Below are 21,923 nucleotides of genomic sequence, written 5' to 3' on the forward strand. Positions count from 1 at the left end.
TGTTGATATCACAATTGGACCCACATGTCAAAAATTTCAAAATTTGTCAAACAATTTTCATAAGTGGGCCCCCCTGGTCAGGTTTCCATTTCATAGGTATTGAAATTATATACACAATCAATATTTCAAACAGACTATAGAGCAAATGAAATTCATCCAAAACAACACTAAATGTTGCAATACATAATATGCTACTCTGACTAATATTACACTCCTGATATTACAATACATAATATGCTACTCTTGCTGATACGCTTCACGGCTTCACACTTCATACTTCACCTATGCAAAAAAAGAAGAAGAATAAGAACCTGTAGATAGCATCAAACATAGCTTATAAGCAAGAATTGACAATAAGCTCACTTTAACAACACAAGATTTTGATATATTTTTATAGTTCATGAGGTCAGCTGACTATTAACGGCTTTCCCATAGATTACAAACAATTATGTGTACAAGGCAATTCAGGATTTAAGTTGGAAGGTGTTCAATAGCAAAATAGAACATGATATGTACTAAAAAACTTGAACTGGCAATACGCAACTAAATTGGCTGTTAATACAACAAGCATGACATGACAACAGCTGCTTGATAGATTTGATTAAATGTGTATGAAGCAGCAGCACGCATAGACAACGGTAGTATATATGAAGGATTATAGATTGCATAACTAGTCAACTAATCTTCCATCTATATTTCTATCAGCAGCACACTAGATAGGCCACACATTTATTCCTACAGTACAGTGAGGTAAAAACAGATTGTGGTGCCTGCCAAGTGAGGTAAAAACAGATTATCAGCAGCACACTAGATAGGCCACACATCTATATTTCTAACAGCAGCACACTAGATAGGCCACACATTTATTACATTTACATGGTGGTGGCTGGCTGACAATCATGGCTGCTAGCTCATGCTGCGAGCGTGCGTGCACATCTCCCCGCTGGAACCAACCCAACCCAAACGAAGTAACAGTAGCAAACCACACATGTACCAGTAAACTTCAGTATGAAACAGTTTCTCGCCGAAAGAAACTACCAAAGCATTTCCAAGAATTTCGAAGAAACCGCCTCAAGTCAATTCAGCTAAGGATATTATTTTCCACAAGCAAAAAACTATGGTTCAGCTCCCACATGGGCATGGGGTTTTTTGGGTTTCAAGACACAAATCACAGAACTGGATGGGCATATAGAAGGTACATTGTGAATCTACGGCATCAACCTGCTGGAGTTACTCGTCCTCGGTGATGAGCAGATGCTTCCTCCTTGGGCTTGGTCATCTGGACAGCCAAAAAAACGTGCAACTGTAAGAAGATGGATTGATGGTAAAAAGAGTGAAGAATTGTGATTCAATGAACAGAAAAGCATATGTACATTATAATACTGCAGACAAGAAAATAATAAGCCTAATATGAAGATAATTGTTTTTCTTATTGATGGCTGTAAGATGGACTGATGGTAAAAAGAGAGAAGAAATGTGATTCAGTGAACAGAAAACAAGACGTTATTATTCAGCAGTGATACTCGATATTTGACAAGTATGGTTTCATGTATACAAGTTAGGCAGAGCAATGTACAAGATAAATCGTTTTATATAAAGCGTGTCCAATCAATATCCAAAATGCTATCGAGCAGAGCATAGAAACAGAGTCCCAAAAATCTAATTAGCTGCTGCGGCGACAGCCACGCGCCATGCCGGGAGCAGCAGGCTGGGGCGAGGGTTGGGGAGGACGCAAGTGTTCTCATGTTATTAACAGGGAAACTGGGTGATTAACATCTCTCAAAAAAGAAAAAAACAACTTAAAATATTGAGTGCGGCAACGACATCTACTTGTTACTGGAGTCCCAGTTCAAGATGGCCAGAGGCCACTTGGCACCATGGAACCTGCACAATTTCCATCATATATATGAATGAGTTAGGAAGTAAAGTAGAGTTGAACTACCCAGCCTCATACATATATATATAAAGTGTGCTGCACTGCTGCTACAGGAAGTTTCATAGGCTTTCAAGTGAAGGGATACACGTTGTTCAACTGTCGTGTTTATTTTTTGTTGTTGGGGAAAGCAATAGCTTAATCAATTCACTTCTCTAAAAGTATGAACAGCCTATCACTCAAACAGTCCTTGAGTGCTAATATAGTCTTGTATTGGTAAAAAAACATGTCACCACGAAGATTTTTAACAGTTAGCACCATTTTTTATTAGAGAAGTTCAGAGAGAGATTTGAGAAATCTATATTAGAGAAAACTTCAGTGCATACAGAAATTCTCTCAAGTCTCATTGCAAATATCAAGTGCATACAGAAGCTTTGATTTGAGTGGGAATGGTATGAAAGGGGCATATAAGGACAATATACCCAAGAGTTGCATATCTACATAGAAATGATGTTGATCACATAAGTAAATAACAGTGAATGACAAACGATCTACACTTAAGATCGCACACACACCAACTAGCACCAAAAAAGTAAAGGGTAAATAACAATCTCACACTATTATCACGAGTGCACGGTTCTTCATAGAAGAAACATTGCCTAATACAGACCTACCTAGGAAATCAAAACATTGTAGGAATAGGTATATCCATATATTTTGAAGATGAACAACAGCAAAGTGATATACTTACACGCACACATGCAGTTTTAATTAATTAAATGAGCAGGTAACAAATGCAATTGGAAATCTAGGGGCAGGAGGTAGTGAGAGCAACGCATGAGGGATCGTCAAGATGTAGGGGATGGAGGTGTCTCACTTGGTTTCAAAATAAGATGCACACAAAGACAACCACATAAATATAGCAGTGCATAGTACTGAGGAAAACAGGGACATCTCTTTGCCAACATGTATAATTCGGAGCAGCAATAGCGAGCAAAGGAAGATGAGAGGGAGATGGAGATGCTACCTGTCATGGTGGGTCGGCGTGGACGTGCTTGAGCTCGGGGTAGGACCTCTTGGTCGCCCTAGGAGCAGAGCAGCAAACCCCTCATGGCCCTCCTGCTCGCGATGCCGTACAAGCCCGCCACCTAAGAATAGCAAAATATGAGTCTGAACCAGGATATGGATTCAGCAACAATAACCATCGTCAACAAGCACACTTCCTTTCATGTAGGTTTAAAATATAAACAAACTCATGATTCACTTATATATGATAAAACAGAACATATGGTTTAGTTATAGTCATACCACCTATACAAAGATCAGGCAAAGATATATTTTGACCTGAGGACCAACATGTCTGCCTCAGCAACTATCTAAAATTATCAAATATGCCAACAATTATTTATTGATGCTTCCCACTAAGCTTCATTAGCTACAGGTGAAATGATGAGAGGTCCAGGAAGAGCTAACACCTCATATAATCAACACACAATGATAATAATAGTAATTAAAAGGAGAGAACCTATCAGATAAAGCACACAATTTCATCTCTATCCGTTTGTGAAAACGATCGTTCAAGCCTTCAGAATTCTTATTCTGAATTTTTTTAAATCTACCCTCGGATAGGACAACTTGACGGGTCCTGATAAACCTAAACATATGGGATATATAACAGTTTATTTTTGCATATATATATAACAGTTTGTACCCAAGTGGAGAATTAGCAGAGAGATAAATGGATGGGTTAAGTGTGTGTCAGTAGCAACCTCTAGCGACTTGTACCCAAGTAAGATATACTGACTTAATCTCTCTGATTCTTAGATCTAGTCCTGCTCGTGTTTCGGTACCATGCGTAGAGACGTGACACGACAGACTTGCTGCTGCTCCGGGCAGAAACTCATTCGCCTCAGCACCCTGCAGCCCTGAGGAAGTTGTCGTAGGGGCTTGACGCCGACAGCTTCAGGAAATGTTGCTGGAAGGGATCGTCTGCCGTCTGCGGGTTGCTGGTGTTCATGTACTCAGGGTAACCCTTGAAGTTGTCATCGGCGAACGGGTTCGTGCTCTACGCCCCGGCCTGCTTAGACAAAGTCTCGTTGGTTTCAGCATCTTGCTAAAATGTAGTACTAACATGCTTCTCTCAGATGCGTTGTGAGAGATTGAAGAATGGTCTGCAGAGTGGAAATTATGCTACCTGAGGCAACAGTGGGTCATGGAAGAGGGCCAGCTCCATCTGGTTGGGCTGATGGCTTGGCAGCGGAGCTGCTTGCATGTTCGTCTGGAAGCTCATGAAGGTACACATCAGTCTTGAGGTCCACTCGCGGATGGCGGGGTCGATCACGTCCTTGTACACCTTGTCCTGCCCTTGCACATACACCTCCTGCACCCACCCACACACACATTCATTCATTCATTCAGCAGCATCACCAAGTGTATGCATGCGTATGGAGCAGAGCAGAGGAGAGGATTCATGGAGGAGTACCTGCCATCTGAATGGGTAGACGAAGGAGTAGCCGGCCTTCTTGTCGATGACCGGCAGGAACTTGCCGTCCGCCGCCGCGACTCCGCAGTACCTTTGTTGGGGTTGGCCAGCGCCATGGCCCTGACGGTGGCGGAGAGCAGCCTCCGCGCCGGCGTCTTGGCGGTCGGGGAAGGGAGGCCGAGGCCATGGCCGTGGAGGGAACTCGTCGCCGGCAAGCACGATGGAGTGCGGGCACTTGGCCCTGTCCTCCTCATCCAGCGGGTCCGGCAGGGACGCGCCCTCGAGGGCGTACAGGTCGGCGAAGTCGCGGGCCCCAGCGGCGGCGGCCTCGGCAGCGACCTTGCGGAGTGAGCCGCCGGCGCGGGAGGAGTTGAGGCGGCCGAGGTCGAGCCCGGAGACGACCCCGACGGCGCCGCCTCGAGGGCCTCCTGGTGCGCGCGCACGGAGGGCCGTGTCGGCGCGCCCCGCCCGCCAGCCGCCTCGTCGACGTGCAGCGGCGGTTGGATCTGGATGGGGATAGCCATGTGGCTGTGGTGTAGCAAGCAGAGGTGGCGGCGGCGATGGGGAAAAGGGAGCGGGAGCGGCAGCGCCGAAGGGGATAAGGGAGCTAGGGTTTCGTGGGTGGATGAGGATGAGAGGGACACGGGGTGAGAGCGACGAGGGAGGTGTGGGCCGTTAGATCCAGGTGCATCCGACGGTGCTTAATGCATGATCCGCGTGACATGATTTTGGACCAATCAGAACGCATTATCTCCTTTGATGAGGTTAAGACCATTTAAATTGGTCATAATAATTGATTGAAGATAAGTTGTTAAATCATGTCTGCTATTTGATGGACTAGAAAATTTATATAAAAGTAAATAGAAATCAAAAACCTTCGCATTGTGTCACCAAGTGTGACCTACTTGTCAGTAAAAATAACAACCTTTGAATAATGCAAATATCATTAAAAAAGTGTTCTCATAAATGAGTTTTTTTGTAAGATAATCATTTCTCGAGTGCCCAAAATGAGCTTTTTTGTGAAGGACCTACCAAATATTTGTTGCAAAATTGTACCAAATCAATTTTCTAAAATACTAGGACATATTTAATGCACAATTGACCAAATGGTTGGGTGTCAAAAGTTTTGATCCACCTCTTGTGAAAAAGACAAATTTCTGCCGATTCAGTAGGAAGCGGGTCAAATTTGAACTGCAGCTGCCTCATCGTTTGCTCTTTATTTTTTTCCAAAAATCATTTCTAGGTACATAACTACCTATTTAATCATAGAAACATCAAAAGTTTTCCAAGATTCAACAACTAGCTAGGAACGGTCAAGCCCGCAGTTTTGACCGCATTTTGAAACGGGCATAAAAAATTCAAAAAAATCAAAAAATTGGAAAACCTTCTCATTGTGTCATTATATGTGACCAAGTTACCAGGAAAAATAATAAACTTGTAATACAAAAATTATTTTAAAAAAGTGTTCTCAGAAATGAGCTATCATGCGTGAAGATTCATGGCTTTCAAGCCAAATGATCAATCTTATGGCCACATTCATGGCATAGTTTGTTCAAATGATCTCATATTGTGCACAAGGGTGCATCTTGTAATGACAAACAATGTTGCCTAAGGGAGTTATCATTTTCTTTGCACGAAAAAATCATTTTCCATTTTTTGAGTGCCCAAAATGAGTTTTTTTGTGAAGGACCTACCAAATATTTGTTGCAAAATTGTACCAAATCAATTTTCTAAAATACTAGGACATATTTAATGCACAATTGACCAAATGGTTGGGTGTCAAATTTTTTGATCCACCTCTTGTGAAAAAGAAAAATTTCTGCCGATTTAGGAGGAAGCGGGTCAAATTTGAACAGCAGCTGCCTCATAGTTTCCTATTTATTTTTTCCAAAAATTATTTCTAGGTACATAAGTATCTATTTAATCAGAGAAACATCAAAAGTTTTCCAAGATTCAACCACTAGTTAGGAACGATCAAGCCCGCCGTTTTGACCGCATTTTCAAACTGGCATAAAAAATTCAAAAAATCAAGAAATTGGAAAACCTTCGCATTGTGTCATTATATGTGACCAAGTTACCAGTAAAAATAATAAACTTGTAATACGAAAATTATTTCAAAAAAAGTGTTCTCAGAAATGAGCTATCATGCGTGAAATTCATGGCTTTCAAGCCAAATGATCAATCTTATAGCCACATTCATGGCATAGTTTGTTCAAATGATCTCATATTGTGCACAAGGGTGCATATTGGAATTCCAAACAATGTTGCCTAAGGGAGTTATCATTTTCTTTGCACGAAAAAAATCATTTTCCATTTTTTGAGTGCCCAAAATGAGCTTTTTTTGTGAAGGACCTACCAAATATTTGTTGCAAAATTGTACCAAATAAATTTCCTAAAATACTAGGACATATTTAATGCACAATTGACCAAAAGGTTGCGTGTCAAAAGTTTTGATCCACATCTTGTGAAAAAGACAAATTTCTGCCGATTCAGCACGAAGCGGGTCAAATTTGAACTGCAGCTGCCTCATAGTTTGCTATTTATTTTTTCCAAAAATTATTTCTAGGTACATAAGTATCTATTTAATCAGAGAAACATCAAAAGTTTTCCAAGATTCAACCACTAGTTAGGAACGATCAAGCCCGCCGTTTTGACCGCATTTTCAAACAGGCATAAAAAGTTCAAAAAATCAAGAAATTGGAAAACCTTCGCATTGTGTCATTATATGTGACCAAGTTACCAGTAAAAATAATAAACTTGTAATACGAAAATTATTTTAAAAAAGTGTTCTCAGAAATGAGCTATCATGCGTGAAAATTCATGGCTTTCAAGCGAAATGATCAATCTTATAGCCACATTCATGGCATAGTTTGTTCAAATGATCTCATATTGTGCACAAGGGTGCATATTGGAATTCCAAACAATGTTGCCTAAGGGAGTTATCATTTTCTTTGCACGAAAAAAAATCATTTTCTATTTTTTGAGTGCCCAAAATGAGCTTTTTTTGTGAAGGACCTACCAAATATTTGTTGCAAAATTGTACCAAATAAATTTCCTAAAATACTAGGACATATTTAATGCACAATTGACCAAAAGGTTGCGTGTCAAAAGTTTTGATCCACATCTTGTGAAAAAGACAAATTTCTGCCGATTCAGCACGAAGCGGGTCAAATTTGAACTGCAGCTGCCTCATAGTTTGCTATTTATTTTTTCCAAAAATTATTTCTAGGTACATAAGTATCTATTTAATCAGAGAAACATCAAAAGTTTTCCAAGATTCAACCACTAGTTTGGAACGATCAAGCCCGCCGTTTTGACCGCATTTTCAAACTGGCATAAAAAATTCAAAAAATCAAGAAATTGGAAAACCTTCGCATTGTGTCATTATATGTGACCAAGTTACCAGTAAAAATAATAAACTTGTAATACGAAAATTATTTCAAAAAAAGTGTTCTCAGAAATGAGCTATCATGCGTGAAAATTCATGGCTTTCAAGCCAAATGATCAATCTTATAGCCACATTCATGGCATAGTTTGTTCAAATGATCTCATATTGTGCACAAGGGTGCATATTGGAATTCCAAACAATGTCGCCTAAGGGAGTTATCATTTTCTTTGCACGAAAAAAATCATTTTCCATTTTTTGAGTGCCCAAAATGAGCTTTTTTTGTGAAGGACCTACCAAATATTTGTTGCAAAATTGTACCAAATAAATTTCCTAAAATACTAGGACATATTTAATGCACAATTGACCAAAAGGTTGCGTGTCAAAAGTTTTGATCCACATCTTGTGAAAAAGACAAATTTCTGCCGATTCAGCACGAAGCGGGTCAAATTTGAACTGCAGCTGCCTCATAGTTTGCTATTTATTTTTTCCAAAAATTATTTCTAGGTACATAAGTATCTATTTAATCAGAGAAACATCAAAAGTTTTCCAAGATTCAACCACTAGTTAGGAACGATCAAGCCCGCCGTTTTGACCGCATTTTCAAACAGGCATAAAAAGTTCAAAAAATCAAGAAATTGGAAAACCTTCGCATTGTGTCATTATATGTGACCAAGTTACCAGTAAAAATAATAAACTTGTAATACGAAAATTATTTTAAAAAAGTGTTCTCAGAAATGAGCTATCATGCGTGAAAATTCATGGCTTTCAAGCCAAATGATCAATCTTATAGCCACATTCATGGCATAGTTTGTTCAAATGATCTCATATTGTGCACAAGGGTGCATATTGGAATTCCAAACAATGTTGCCTAAGGGAGTTATCATTTTCTTTGCACGAAAAAAATCATTTTCCATTTTTTGAGTGCCCAAAATGAGCTTTTTTTGTGAAGGACCTACCAAATATTTGTTGCAAAATTGTACCAAATAAATTTCCTAAAATACTAGGACATATTTAATGCACAATTGACCAAAAGGTTGCATGTCAAAAGTTTTGATCCACATCTTGTGAAAAAGACAAATTTCTGCCGATTCAGCACGAAGCGGGTCAAATTTGAACTGCAGCTGCCTCATAGTTTGCTATTTATTTTTTCCAAAAATTATTTCTAGGTACATAAGTATCTATTTAATCAGAGAAACATCAAAAGTTTTCCAAGATTCAACTACTAGCTAGGAACGGTCAAGCCCGCCGTCTTGACCGCATTTTGAAACGGGCATAAAAAATTCAAAAAAAATCAAAAAATTGGAAAACCTTCGCATTGTGTCATTATATGTGACCAAGTTACCATTAAAAATATTAAACTTGTAATACGAAAATTATTTTAAAAAAGTGTTCTCAGAAACGAGCTATCACGTGTGGAGATCAATGGATTTCAAGCCAAATGATCAATCTTATGGCCACATTCATGGCATAGTTTGTTCAAATGATCTCATATTGTGCACAAGGGTGCATATTGGAATGGCAAACAATGTTGCCTAAGGAAGTTTTCATTTTCTTTGGACAAAAAACCATTTTCCATTTTTCGATTGGCCAAAAGGAGGGTTTTTTATGAAGGACCTCCCAAATAATTGTTGCAAAATTGGACCAAATCAATTTTCTAAAATACTAGGACATATTTAATGCACAATTGACAAAATGGTTGGGTGTCAAAAGTTTTGATCCACCTCTGGTGAAAAAGACAAATTCCCGCTAATTCAGAAGGAAGCGGGTCAAATTTGAACTGTAGGTGCCTCATAGTTTGCTCTTTATTTTTTCCAAAAATCATTTCTAGTTACATAAGTACCTATTTAATCATAAATACATGGTTTGGTGGCGATACGTCGAGGTTTGGACGGTGGCCGACGGCCCCAACTCTAGAGCGCGTAAACTCGCATGCCCGCCGCGTGGTCACCGCGTGACCGTGGCGTTGCCATGTGTTCTGGGCGGCCTAGGCATGTATAGTGGGTTGGGCACTCCCCAGGTAGGTGCTAGGAAGAAAATCACAACATAAGATTCTCACGAGGAGACCGATCGATGCTCAAACATGAATAAGCAGCCAAGTGTTTGATTAGCGGTACAGGAAATGCACATGGCTAATGGGCATGAGTTTTGGCTGAGGATGATCAGCTACTAAGAAGACCGTCTTCACAAATTTTTAGCTCAAAAGGAGGAGCCTAGGTGGTACTTGCTTTGCAAAGTACCACATTGGACATAAATACGAATGTTGAAGCTGGGCTCAAAATAATGAATGGATTGAGCTGGCATTTGGTGGAGGATGGTTATTTGGGCATAGGAAAGCACTGTAGAAAATGGATACCATTTGGACATGGCAAAGTGGTGCTTCCTTCACAAAGTGTTTTCTGAACAGAATAGGAAAATGAATATTTTTGAATTATTTTTGAACTAGGCAAGGAAGGTTTTTTTACATATTTGACGAAGATATGACCCAAAAAATTTATGAGATTTTTTGGGAATTTTGGGAATGACAGAAATATAGGTTGCTTCACAACCTAGGGCAAAAACTACCACATGGACATGACACATAGGCAAAACTGATGAGGTGGCACCTAGTCATAGCAACCCACCACAATTTACAAGGTTATGACCATCTATATTGGTCATGATCAGCTAGAAATAAGGCAACGGACCAGTGCTATCTGCTTTATGACCATTTCGTGTAGGGAAATTACGACCTTTCTGACCAAAATGGTCGTTATAGTTTAGGGTTTGGAGCCCCCCGAACAGCTTTTGACCAATTGGTCTCAAATGGTCATAGATCTATGACCAATTCTTCCAGGGTCACTGACAGAAGGTCACTAGTTGACATATTTCTTGTAGTGCACCTTGCGGTCGCCGCCGCCACCGACGCCGTCAGGCTGCTCAACGTCACCGTCGCCGCCGCCACCGACGCCGTCAGGCTGCTCAACGTCGCCGCCGCCGCCGCTGACGCCCTCTGCCCGGACGACGGCGTCCACCCTCGCGCCCCTGCCGGCCCTGACGCGCCGCCAACCATGCCCGCCGCCCCCTATGAGCACCAGCCTGCTCCCGCGCCCCTCCCCTGTCCCGCGCCCCTGCACCCCTGCCCCGCCGGCGTCGGCGCCGACCCCTCCGCCGTGCCCCTCCGCCCCTGCGTCGTGCTTTTTAGATATTTTTAGATGTTTTTTAGATGTTTTTAGATGCTGTTTTTAGATGTTTTTACATGTTTTTTAGATTATTTTAGTTTATGTTTAGTTTAGTTTTAAGATTAGGAAAATTTCAGATGTGTAGTTATATTTATTTAGATGTGTAGTTAATTTAGATGTTGTAATTTGTTCATAAAAATTGTGCACTTTTGTATAGAAACTTTATTTTTTTCATATGTACAAAAATGTAGAGTGAAAACGAAAACAAACATATAAGAAAAAACAAAGGAAAAATGAAGAAGGAAAAGAAAACCGCCCGGCCCGGCCACCACCGCTTTTTCATAAAGTGTTTCCACCGAGTCCACGTCGCACCGATCGAGCACCCGCGGCGAAGCAAGTCTTTTTTTTAAGGTAGTTCTTTGTTAAAGTGAGGGGGACGTCGGATACCTTATACCACGGGAGCACCCCCCGTCCCTGTCGCTCGACTAAAACTCTCGAGGACACCCAAACTCTAGAAAAAAAGATGTCGGTCTCCTACCCCCTCCCGCCGCGCCCCTACCCGACAAACTCTCTTGAGGCCACCCAAATTTACCAAGTTAAAAGAGCGTTGTCGTCGAGGCCACCCCAAACCCTTGAAGCGTTGTCGAGGCCACCCCAAACCCTTGAAGTGTTGCCGATCGAGGCCACCCCAAACCCTAGAGAAGCAGCGTCGAGGCCACTAATATGATTCCTTATTGTGATTAGCTAGCTAGTTATACGTTTGCCACTAATATATCCATCTGTCATGCTTGAATAATAATTGCCATGTTGTAAATATTTGCAGAAACTATGGACCCCCGAGACGAAGCAACAGAAGCGGTGTTGGGGGACATAATCGCACAAGGAAGTGATGTCGTCTTCTCATTTCTCAACGACACCGATGGTCTGGAAGGAGAGGGTGAAGAAGCAGACTATGGTGATCGAACAATGGAGGAGGAAGGACATGATCATGATGGCTCCGGTGACCCAATGCCGGTGCAAGAAGGACACCGTGATGACGGCTCCGGTGACCAAACGGAGTCCGGCCAGGTATATATATTAATTAAGCATGTGCTGACTATAGCTAATTGATGCATTAATTGTTTTTGGTATGTACACATATTAATGAACTCTCGTCTTTCTTCTTTATTCTAGCCCTCCGGATCGAGCACAACTTCGGTAAAGAGACGAGGCCCGAAGAAAAAGTTGCGCTCGGATGAAAGGTTTGAGATCATAGAAATCGCGCGCGATGGCATGCCGATTGAACCCATCCGGACAAAGGAAGCATTTGCTGCTCAGTGCAGGGTTCTTATTAGGGACAAGATCCCGATCAGCATCCACCAATGTTTAAAGCCGGCTAAAGAAGACCCTGAGGTGTCTTATGTCGACAATATGCAGAAAGATGATCTTTGGACCGCGCTTACGGCAAATTTCACCCTACTGCCAGAGGAGGATCCGGAGAAGCCAGTTAAAGAGAAATTGATCAAGTCTTATGCTCTTAAGAAGATGGCAGAACTATTCAAGAGGTGGAAGAATGAGCTGGAAAAAATTTGTCGACAAAGAAGAGACACCAGAATTCATCGGCCGGTATGAGAAGATCAGAGATCACTGGCCCGCATGTGTGGCCCACAAGACATCGGACAAGAGTAAGAAGATGTCTGTGACAAACAAGAGGAATGCTGCGAAGAAGAAGCATCACCATCGCACGGGGTCAGGTGGCTACCTCAAAGCCCGGCCGTTGTGGGCCAAGGCTGAGAATGACCTGATTGATAAAGGGGTCGAACCAGAGACATTGAATTGGCCAGACCGTTGCCAGACTTGGTTCTTCGGGGTTGGCGGAACCTTGGACCCTGTATCAGGGAAGTGCGTTTGGAGGGACGAGCAACTGAGAATACCCGTCACGAGGCTTCAGGAGTATATCGATGCAGCGCAGCAAGGGACGTTCATTCCAGACAGAGAGAACGACGAGCTCACAATGGCCCTCGGGAATCTTGAGCACCCTGGACGGACACGAGGCACGCCAGGCTCCATTCCGTGGAAGGCTGGGTTTCCGGGCGCAGACGGTTGCAAATGCCAGGAGAGGAGGAAGAAAGTGGAGCATACCCAACTGCAGGCGCTGCACGCAAGGGTACAAGCGATAGAGGAACGAGAAGCAAATCGCAGCAAACGACCTGTCGAAGCTTCCCCCGAAGCTACCCCGCCATCTCAGCGGGGAAGCAGCATGGCTTCCACCGAGCAGCTTCAGCTGGAGCCTGTCTTCATGGCTCCTGCTAGCTACCCCGTGGATGCTATCACGGAGTCTCAACATTGCCACCTTATGACGCAATGGATGAAATTGAAAGTCAAGGCGGCTGTTGGCTCTATTTTACCTCCTGAACCTGGCGCAACCTATCACTACCGGCCGATTCCAGAAGGATATGCTAGGGTGATGGTGGATGAAATAACTGACGGATTTGAGGACCTCGATCTTGACCACCCTACGGGTGATGGGGAGACTTGGTTGGGTTCTTCTCTGAAGACTCCATGCCTATGGCGGAAGGAGCTCATCAACCTTCCGAACTGGACGCCTCCGCCTCCTCCTCCTCCGGCGAGTCAGGGCACTCCGCCTCCTCCGCCTCCTCCTCCGACGAGTGATCAGGGCACTCAGCCTCCTTCTCCGGCGCGTGGCGGCACTCCGCCTCCTTCTCCGCCTGCGCCGGCGTGCCCGAGCAGCCAGCCTCCTCCTTCTCCGCCTCGTCAGCAAGGGCGGAAGAGACCCGCCGCCGCTCCGGCTGCTCCGGCGCATCGTAGTCCTTCTCCTTCCCCTCGTAAGAAAGGAAAGAAGACAGCTGCAGCCGCTCCGTCTGCTCCGGCGTCTAGCAGTACAACCAGAGGCGGGAGGCAATACAGATTCGGTCCTTCTCTGAAGACTCCAGAGAAGTTACCATACGAGAGGAGCCTGGAGGAAAACGCGAAGATTGTGCGAGCCGAAGTGATGAACTTCTTTGAAGGGGTGAAAGTAAAGAAACATCCACCTCCGGAGGAGAAGATAGATCCGGTGAAAGCGAAGCGCACTCTGGCTACCCTGAAGAAACCACCAAAGTCTCCGCCGAAAACCAACTATGAGTGCATTACTAAAAAGGTATATATCGAAGCGGAGCGGTCAGGAAGTACTATCAGTGATCGAAGGTTAGCAGAACGACGAGCTGGGAAAAAATTTGCGCAGCTCGGCGAACAAGCGAACCAATCGTGCCCCCCGCTCAAGGTGTCTAGCGATATCATCGCTAATGATCCGAGGATGGTGCCCGGTTATACCAATCTTGGAGATTACCTGCCCGACGATGTACATTATGATTTCTTGGAGGTGGACGAACACAAATACCATTACAGGAAGCCTCTCGTCAAAGATGAAAAATCTCTAACAACGATGATGCGAAGATTGCATGATTGGTACATGGAAACCTGCAGAGAGTCTGGGGGGCGAATACTTTGACGCTGAGAGTTGAAGAGGAGCACGACCTCGTTGGAATTGATCTGTTGTCTATTCCATTTGAGGAGTTCTTCCAGTTTTACAATCAAAAGGCCCTCGATAAATTAACTGTCACTTGCTACTGTCTGTAAGTACTACTTCTATCATTAAGTCTCTATATATAGCTCAGCTCTTTCATTGCATGTATTTATAATTATCCTCACTATATTATGCAGATTGAAGATCGTCGAGTGCAGAAAAGCAGAAATGTATGATATTGGGTTCATTAAAACAAATCTCATAGATGAATTTACGGTTAAAAAGAGTGCCAAAGAAGCCGAGGCCAACTTGCTCAAATCGTTGGTAATAAATCAAAACAAAGATAAAATACTCTTTCCTTACAACTTCAAGTGAGTGTTACTGTCTTGTGCATATTCGGTTTCCCTTATTACTCGAGGTTATAGTAATGTAATTAATTGATGAGTTATGCATGCGTGTGCAGCTTCCACTATATTCTCCTGGAGATTAAGCTTGAGCAGGGACTAGTAATCGTCTTAGACTCGAGACGAAAAGATCCCGAGACATATGCGGACATGACTAAAATTCTCAACAAGTAAGTTCAATCGATCATTATCGCACCATATCGACAACTTTTTGTTCATTTCGTGATATCTCAAGTAATAATTATTTTCTTTGTCTTGCAGGGTTTGGAAAAAGTTCACCGCAGAAGCTCCGGGACTGCCGAGTGAGCTGCGATATACATAACCGAAAGTAAGTACAACTAGCTAGCTACTTCCGCGCATCTCCCGTTGATTCTAGCTACTTTCATCAATGCCATTTATAATGCTTCATTGTCAGTTTGATTGACCTCTATTTCTCGTAAAGTGCTTGTGGCAGGAACAAGGGAATGATTACTGTGGATACTACGTGTGCGAGTTCATCTACAACGCGACTTGCAAAGACAAGCAAGGCTACTCTAAAAGACGATATGAAGTGCGTAAGCAATAATATTCACAATTTCATTTTATTACACCATCATTTCTGTTGAGTTTCATTCATATATATGTACTAACCCCCTTCTTCAAATTAGATGTGGCAGATGCGGAATGAACTCCTACCAGAAGATCGCATGAAAGCAATTCAAGAGGAATTGGCGGGATTCTTTCTTGACCATGTCATCAATAAAGCCGGAGAATACCATGTGGAACTTGAGTTCAGATGCTAGGGGATTGTAAGAGATCTTACATATTGTATATGTATGTAGCCCGTAGCGTCGGATAGATAATACGAAAACTTGTTGTTCGACCAATCTCTCGGAGAAGGAGAGGTAGATCACTTCTCTCGGTATGCATGATGGACTTCTGTACTTAATGGTTTCCTTCATTTGCTTACTAGCTAGCGTGTCGAGGGCCTCTCTATACGTATAGTACGTACCGTCGACCAAGCACGGAGATAAGAGAGGACATTTCTCTCTATTAATTAATTAGCTACCTAACATAATATATGAAACACCTTAATTAACCATACAAAACCCCCAAATCCTCCCCCCCTTTCAGAAAAAAAACAAAAACCCTAGCCCCTGAATAGCTGACGCGTGGATGCCTTTTGGTCCCGGTTGGTGCCACCAACCGGGACCAAAGGCCCTCCTGCCTGGGCTCGCAGCACCGGCCACGTGGAGGCCCATCTGTCCCGGTTCGTGTAAGAACCGGGACTAAAGGCCTAGGGCTTTAGTCCCGACCCTTTAGTCCCGGTTCCCAAACCGGGACAAATGGGCCTTACGAACCGGGACAAATGGCCCTTTTTCTACTAGTGGAAGTGAAAGCACGAAGACTATTAGCAGCTAGGTATTATGGATCGGGATGGAAGATAGTATGGAGCCAAACAGTAATAGTCTTCACACAGTGAAGTTAATCAGATCAAGCAAGCGGGCAATGACTTCACGAGGACAAATTGTAAGTAAAGAGAAGTAAGAGATAGAACCAGTTGCTTGGTGAGGACAGTGATTTGTTGGACCAGTTCCAGTTGCTGTGACAACTGTACGTCTGGTTAGGGAGGCTGAGATTTAACTCAGAAGACCACGTCTTCACCTTATTCCCCTTGAGCTAAGGACACTCAGTCCTCGCCCAATCACTCTGGTAAGTCTTCAAGGTAGACTTCCAAACCTTCACAGACTTCGTTCACCGGCAATCCACAATGACTCTTAGATGCTCAGAACGCGACGCCTAACCGGCTGGAGGATTCACAGTCCTCAAGTGTAACAAGTCTTCAGGTCACGCGGACAGAAAGACTTCAGTGATGCCAAACACTCTTTGGGCTCTGGGTGTTTTGGGCTTTGTCCTCGCAAGGATCTCTCTCACAAATGCTTCAGAGGTGGGTTGCTCTCAAATGACAAAAGCCGTGCAATAACTCTGAGCAGCCACCAATTCATGGTGTAGGGGGTGGGCTATTTATAGCCAGGAGGCAACCCGACCTGATTTTTCCAAAATGACCCTGGGTCACTAAGGAACTGACACGTGTCCAACGGTCATATTTCAAACACACGCGACAGCTTGACTTGGGCTACAAGTAAAGCTGACTTATCCGACTCTGAATAAGATTTGCTCTCATTGTCTTCGCTCAAAGACATAGGATTTGGTTGAGCATCACTTCAGTCACTCTGACTTTGTTCACTTGGACCCCACTTAACAGTATGGTGGTTCCTATGACTCAACAAAGAAGAAAAGGAAACTACAAAACAACTATGTCTTCGCTCTCCATTGCGATGTCTTCTTATGTCATAGTCTTCAATGTGAATATCTTCACAGACCACCATTATCTTCAATGTCTTCACACATTTTTAGGGGTCATCTCCGGTAGGTAAACCGAACCAATGAGGGACTACTACCTGTGTTATCCAGCAATTCTCACAACCACATTAGTCCCTCAACCAAGTTTGTCGTCAATACTCCAAAACCAACTAGGGGCGGCACTAGATGCACTTACAATCTCCCCCTTTTTGGTGATTGATGACAAACTGGTTGAAGTTTTCAACGGGGATAAAAGTATGTGAAATTGTAAGGGTAAAGATATTGTCTTCATAAGTAGCAAAAGGCTCTCCCTGAAGATGTGCATATAAATAGTTTGCGTCTGAATGCAAATGCACATGGCAGGTTTTACTTGTGGAGATCCTCTTCAACTAATTAAGACAATTTATCATGCATGAAAAGATATAACGAAGATAATGACATGCATAATGAAAAATGGACGTATGTGGAATGACTTCGTGCGGAATTTATCGTCGCATCACATAGTTGACAGAAAGGTAGCAGACGACCATCAAGTTTAAGTGTTACAACTCAAAGAACCAAAAGTATCAAAAGCGAGAGTTGTAAACACTTGGTAAAAAGTATAGCAACCACCCACAAGGACCCGCTTGAACACTATCAACTCATATGCTTCTCCCCCTTTTGTCAGTAAGGACCAAAAAGGTTTGAAGACATAGAGCTTCTACTCGTTCCCATGAGGATTAGGCGAAGGTGCAGGGTCGACGTTGTAGTCCGGTGGTGCAGAAGAACTTGGTGCAGTGTCGATACGAGGCGAAGTTGAAGTTGGTGAAGTAGCATCATCTTCGTCATCGATGACTCCGGCATTAACAGTGGCCGCCGAGGACGAGTACTCAGAGTCTTCGAGTGAGGGAGTCCGATGCAAGACAGCGTTCCTGGGAGGAGTGGAATAAAATTTGAATCTCTCTGTGAAGCCATCTTGTCGAAGATCATCTTCGGAACTAAGCAATGTCAGACTCTTCCACGACCGCCGACAGGTTTCATGAGTGATAAATGCATTCTTGGTGGCTAGATTGCGAATGCGATTAACATCCACCAAGAGACTCTGCATCTGACGCTTGAGCCAGTCATGATGCTTATCTTGTTTCTGATGCAAGGCCACGAGAAGCTCCCGGTCATTGAGTGCACGAGATCGCTTCCGAGGCCTTTGAGAAATTGTGCTTTCAGTGGCTTCAGTATGGGCACGATGAGGTGCACGTGTTTTCCAGCCAAAGGATAAACACGAGTTGCAGCAAGAACTCCTTCAATAGGTTGAGTGAAACTTTGACGATCGACGTTGTGAAGATAAAATGGCTCCTTGGCAGGCTCTGGGTATATGGCTTCGACAGACATATCAACCTCTGGCAAGAATATGAGATGGTTGCACGAAGAAGGCTGATAGTTGATAGCAGAGTGAAGCTTGATGAGGCGCATTACCCATGGAGCATAAAACTTCAGACCAAATAGATCAGAGCCAGATGCAGCAAGTTGTCTGATGAAGAAATCCCGAGCATTGAAGCTGATGCCATTGAGAATATAGAAAACCAATGTCTTCATTGAGCCTTCAAGCTTTGCTGCAGAAGAATGTCCTTTGACGGGCCATAGAGTTCGCTTTATAATATGATAGATGGTGCCGGGCAGATACTCTAGGTCTTCAACAAAGAATTCCTTTGGATATTCAGCATCTCGTGGCAGTGGCTTCATCATGCTCAACATTTGGCTCATATTTGGCTCGGGCTTCTGGAATATGCTCTCCAAAGCATTGCGGTGAAGCTGACAACCAGGTTCATACAGCTCACCTGGAGTGGGCAGGGTAGTAAGCTCAATGATATCAAGAGCTTTGGCTTCATGGTGTACATTGCCTTTCATCCACTTAAGGACCCAAGTCTTCGGATCCCTGTTGTAGCCGCGAATGTGAAGAGTAGCATAGAATTGTAACAGAAGCTCTTCATTCTAATTTTCTTTGTCAGTCACAAACTGCAGAAGGCCAGCATCTCTGAAGCAGTCGAGGGCTTCTTCCAAGCAGGGCAGGCCAGCAATGGCTTCGCAGTCTAGACGCATATGGGGAAAATGCGCCCTTGATTGTATAAGACACAAGAATAATAAATGCACCGCTGATAGCTCCAGAACCGATCAGATGAAATTCTTGGCCTTGAATATGGGTTCTTGGCACTATCAAAGAAGGTGTTGTGTGCTTTGAAGCCATTCAAATTGAACGATCCTGGCGAAGACGCAGTACCTGGAAACCTTGGCAGCCGGGGCTTTGGCTTCTGAACCTGAGGCCTGTGCTCCACATGGTAGTCAAACTGTGGTCCGGGAGCAGGCGGAGGAACCAGAATAGGCCATCGAATAGTGACAAGATGGCCGCGATCAAATGCTTGCTCAATGGTGTGAGGCCTTGGAGGCGGTACATGAGCATTGGCATTGACATGGGCTTCAGACTGCACATTGGCTTCAGGTGCATCATTGGCTTCAGGCACCATATTCACTTCAGGCGCCACATTAGCTTCAGCCATGACAACATCATTGGCTTTAGTAGTGTTGTTTGTGGCCGCCTCGGTATTTTCAACCTCCACTTGAGTAGTTGGAGGGTCGGGCACAGACTCGTTCTCCTCGAGAACATCTTCTTGGGAAACAGGGGGTGTAGCAGCTCTTTCTTCATCTCGTGGTTCTTGATTGTCATCGGCTGATGCAGCCGGAATGTCTTCAGCAGCTTTTGCTTCAGACGCAGAGACGTTCACAGTTGGAGTGGCATCAGGAAACACTGGTCGTGCCACTGAGTTGTTTTGCACTGCTCCTTCTGGAACGCTGGTTAGAGCAACTTGTGGCCTTGGTCCTTTGCGAAGCCTGCGGAATGCGGGCGACGCTTTTCGAGAGGGAGTTGGCTGGACCACATAGTCGTCATCATCAAGCACGGGAGTGGTGACTTGAGGTGGTGGAATACTTGGTGATTCTTCTTGACAGGGGGGGTCTTGAGTGTGATCAGCCCATGAATCATCCTGAGCAATTGGCGTCAGGGGACGACCAATGCTGATGAGTTTGCTGTTCGTGAGAACAGGCGATGATACTGTTTGGTGCTCTATCTGAGGAAGAACTTCATCATCATCTACATTGTCTTGGGGACCAATGTCTTCAGCTACGATGGGGTCAACAGCTGGAACTTCTTCAGCTTCAGGAGCCTCTGTGGAAGCAGGCTCGTGAAGTACTAGCTGACGCTCTTGGTGTTTGGATGCAGGACGAGCAACTGAGATGGTCTCGACAACAAGGGGCTCTAAGGGAGCAGCCCGATCTTTCTTCGAAGAGTTCATCTTCCGCTTCTTGGGCCGTGGTGCATCATCAGTGGCATTCTTGTTCTTGCGCTTTCTAGCTTCGGCCTCAGCTGTCCTTGTCTTCTTCAGTTCTGAAGCAGCTGTGGGGACCTTAGGCTTCGAGCATGTCATGCTGGCAGGGAAGACAATGTGAGGTGCTTCCCGCCCTGATGCTTCAGCTTGGACCACAGCAGGCTTCTTCTTTTTGGCAGCCAACTTGGGGTCGATGCCAGGATGCCCAAGAGCCTTGCGCTTTTCTGCTTCATTGTGAGTTTGAACACATTTTGCAGCAAGGTGTTTCATTCGTTCTCTTGAACCTTTTGCCTCTTCACGTTTCTTGTGAAACGCCTCCTTGAGGTCATGCAGCATCTGCTTGAAGTTTTGAACATCAGCCACGCTGAGCTTGGCCATGTGCTTCTTGAATTGAGCCTTCTCATAGTCAATTTTGTTCTTCAGCTCGACGATCTTGTGAGCCAGAGCCAGCTCATGAGCAATGGCTCCGTGGAAAGAGACACTGATGCCAATTGGGAGCTGTAGATCATCGATACTGAGGCTTGGGTTGTCAAACCACTCATCAATGAAGTTCTTCAAGATATCCACATCAAAGAGGGGCAGATCGTTGAAGATCTCCGCCTCTTGCTTGCTCTCTATCAGCAGCTCAAGAGCATCATCATCAAGAGCTTCGTCACTTGACAAATCAATGGCTTCATTCTCGTTCCTCAGAATGGCAGCTGGGGTCAGTGCTTCCCCAGAACTCTTGATGGGCTTCTTCTTCTTTAAAGACTTCTCGGTCTTCTTGGAGATGCGAGAGAGATCTTCAAACTGCACACTTGCTTCAGGAGGTGCAGTGGCCAGTGGCTTCAGATGCGAAGCTTTAGGTGCAACAGGGGGCTTTGAAGCCTTTGTTTTCTTCTGCTTCTGCGGCTTTGGTGGAGCTGGCGCTTCATCAGTATCAGCATCATCCGCAAATCGATCCACTGTAGCCCTCTGAGCGGCGATGTAGGAGAGGAAACCATCAAAGTTGTCGAAGGGGCCGATGACATTGGGATTGGTATCACGTGTGCCATCAACCCTGGGAGCAGAAGGACCTGGGTTGAAATTACATCCAAGATTCTTCTTGTTCTTCATGGCAGAATCCTTGGCAAACTTGTAGTTGCGCTTGAACAGATTGTCTTCGTGACACCATAGCAGAGAGGATGGGTCAGCATTCTCTGGCTGTGGTCCGCGAACCATGCAAGGATAGAAACCTTGAGCAATGGCTTCAGACTTGGACTTGGGTTGAAGATTTTTGTATAAGATATCTCCCCAAGGTCGCTTGATGGCATTCTTCTCTGCATACTCTGCAGTAACAAATCTGTACAGAAACCATTGTTTAGCCTAGTATCTGTGAATCCATTGGATTCGAGTCTTGCGTTCGCCATAGATTTCTTCAGGGTCTGTCTTGTAT

General features: G+C 44.1%; 1 protein-coding gene across 1 annotated transcript; it reads right to left on the reverse strand.

The window, feature by feature from the left end:
- Positions 1–60: 60 nt before the first annotated feature.
- Positions 61–21,604, reverse strand: LOC123494087 (uncharacterized). The gene is made up of 7 exons (XM_045228721.1): positions 21,166–21,604; positions 4,356–4,861; positions 4,068–4,253; positions 3,643–3,950; positions 2,901–3,021; positions 1,222–1,279; positions 61–282 (listed from the first exon to the last, which is right to left on the reverse strand). The coding sequence occupies exons 1-4, from the start codon at positions 21,602–21,604 to the stop codon at positions 3,939–3,941; spliced, it is 1,143 nt and encodes a 380-aa protein (XP_045084656.1). The 3' UTR covers positions 61–282; positions 1,222–1,279; positions 2,901–3,021; positions 3,643–3,938.
- Between the last annotated feature and the right edge of the window lie 319 nt (positions 21,605–21,923).

The sequence above is a fragment of the Aegilops tauschii genome, chromosome 5 (assembly GCF_002575655.3).
Source record: "Aegilops tauschii subsp. strangulata cultivar AL8/78 chromosome 5, Aet v6.0, whole genome shotgun sequence".
Taxonomy (NCBI): Eukaryota; Viridiplantae; Streptophyta; class Magnoliopsida; order Poales; family Poaceae; genus Aegilops; species Aegilops tauschii.

Excerpts from the sequence above, each read along its gene's own strand:
- LOC123494087 (XM_045228721.1), bottom strand. The coding sequence starts at position 21,604 with ATGAAGAACAAGAAGAATCTTGGATGTAATTTCAACCCAGGTCCTTCT. Across the intron at positions 4,862-21,165 it reads TGAAGCCATTGATTTGTCAA|ATCCAACCGCCGCTGCACGT; the intron begins GTGACGAAGCTC and ends ATCCCCATCCAG. Across the intron at positions 4,254-4,355 it reads TCTACCCATTCAGATGGCAG|GAGGTGTATGTGCAAGGGCA; the intron begins GTACTCCTCCAT and ends GGGTGGGTGCAG.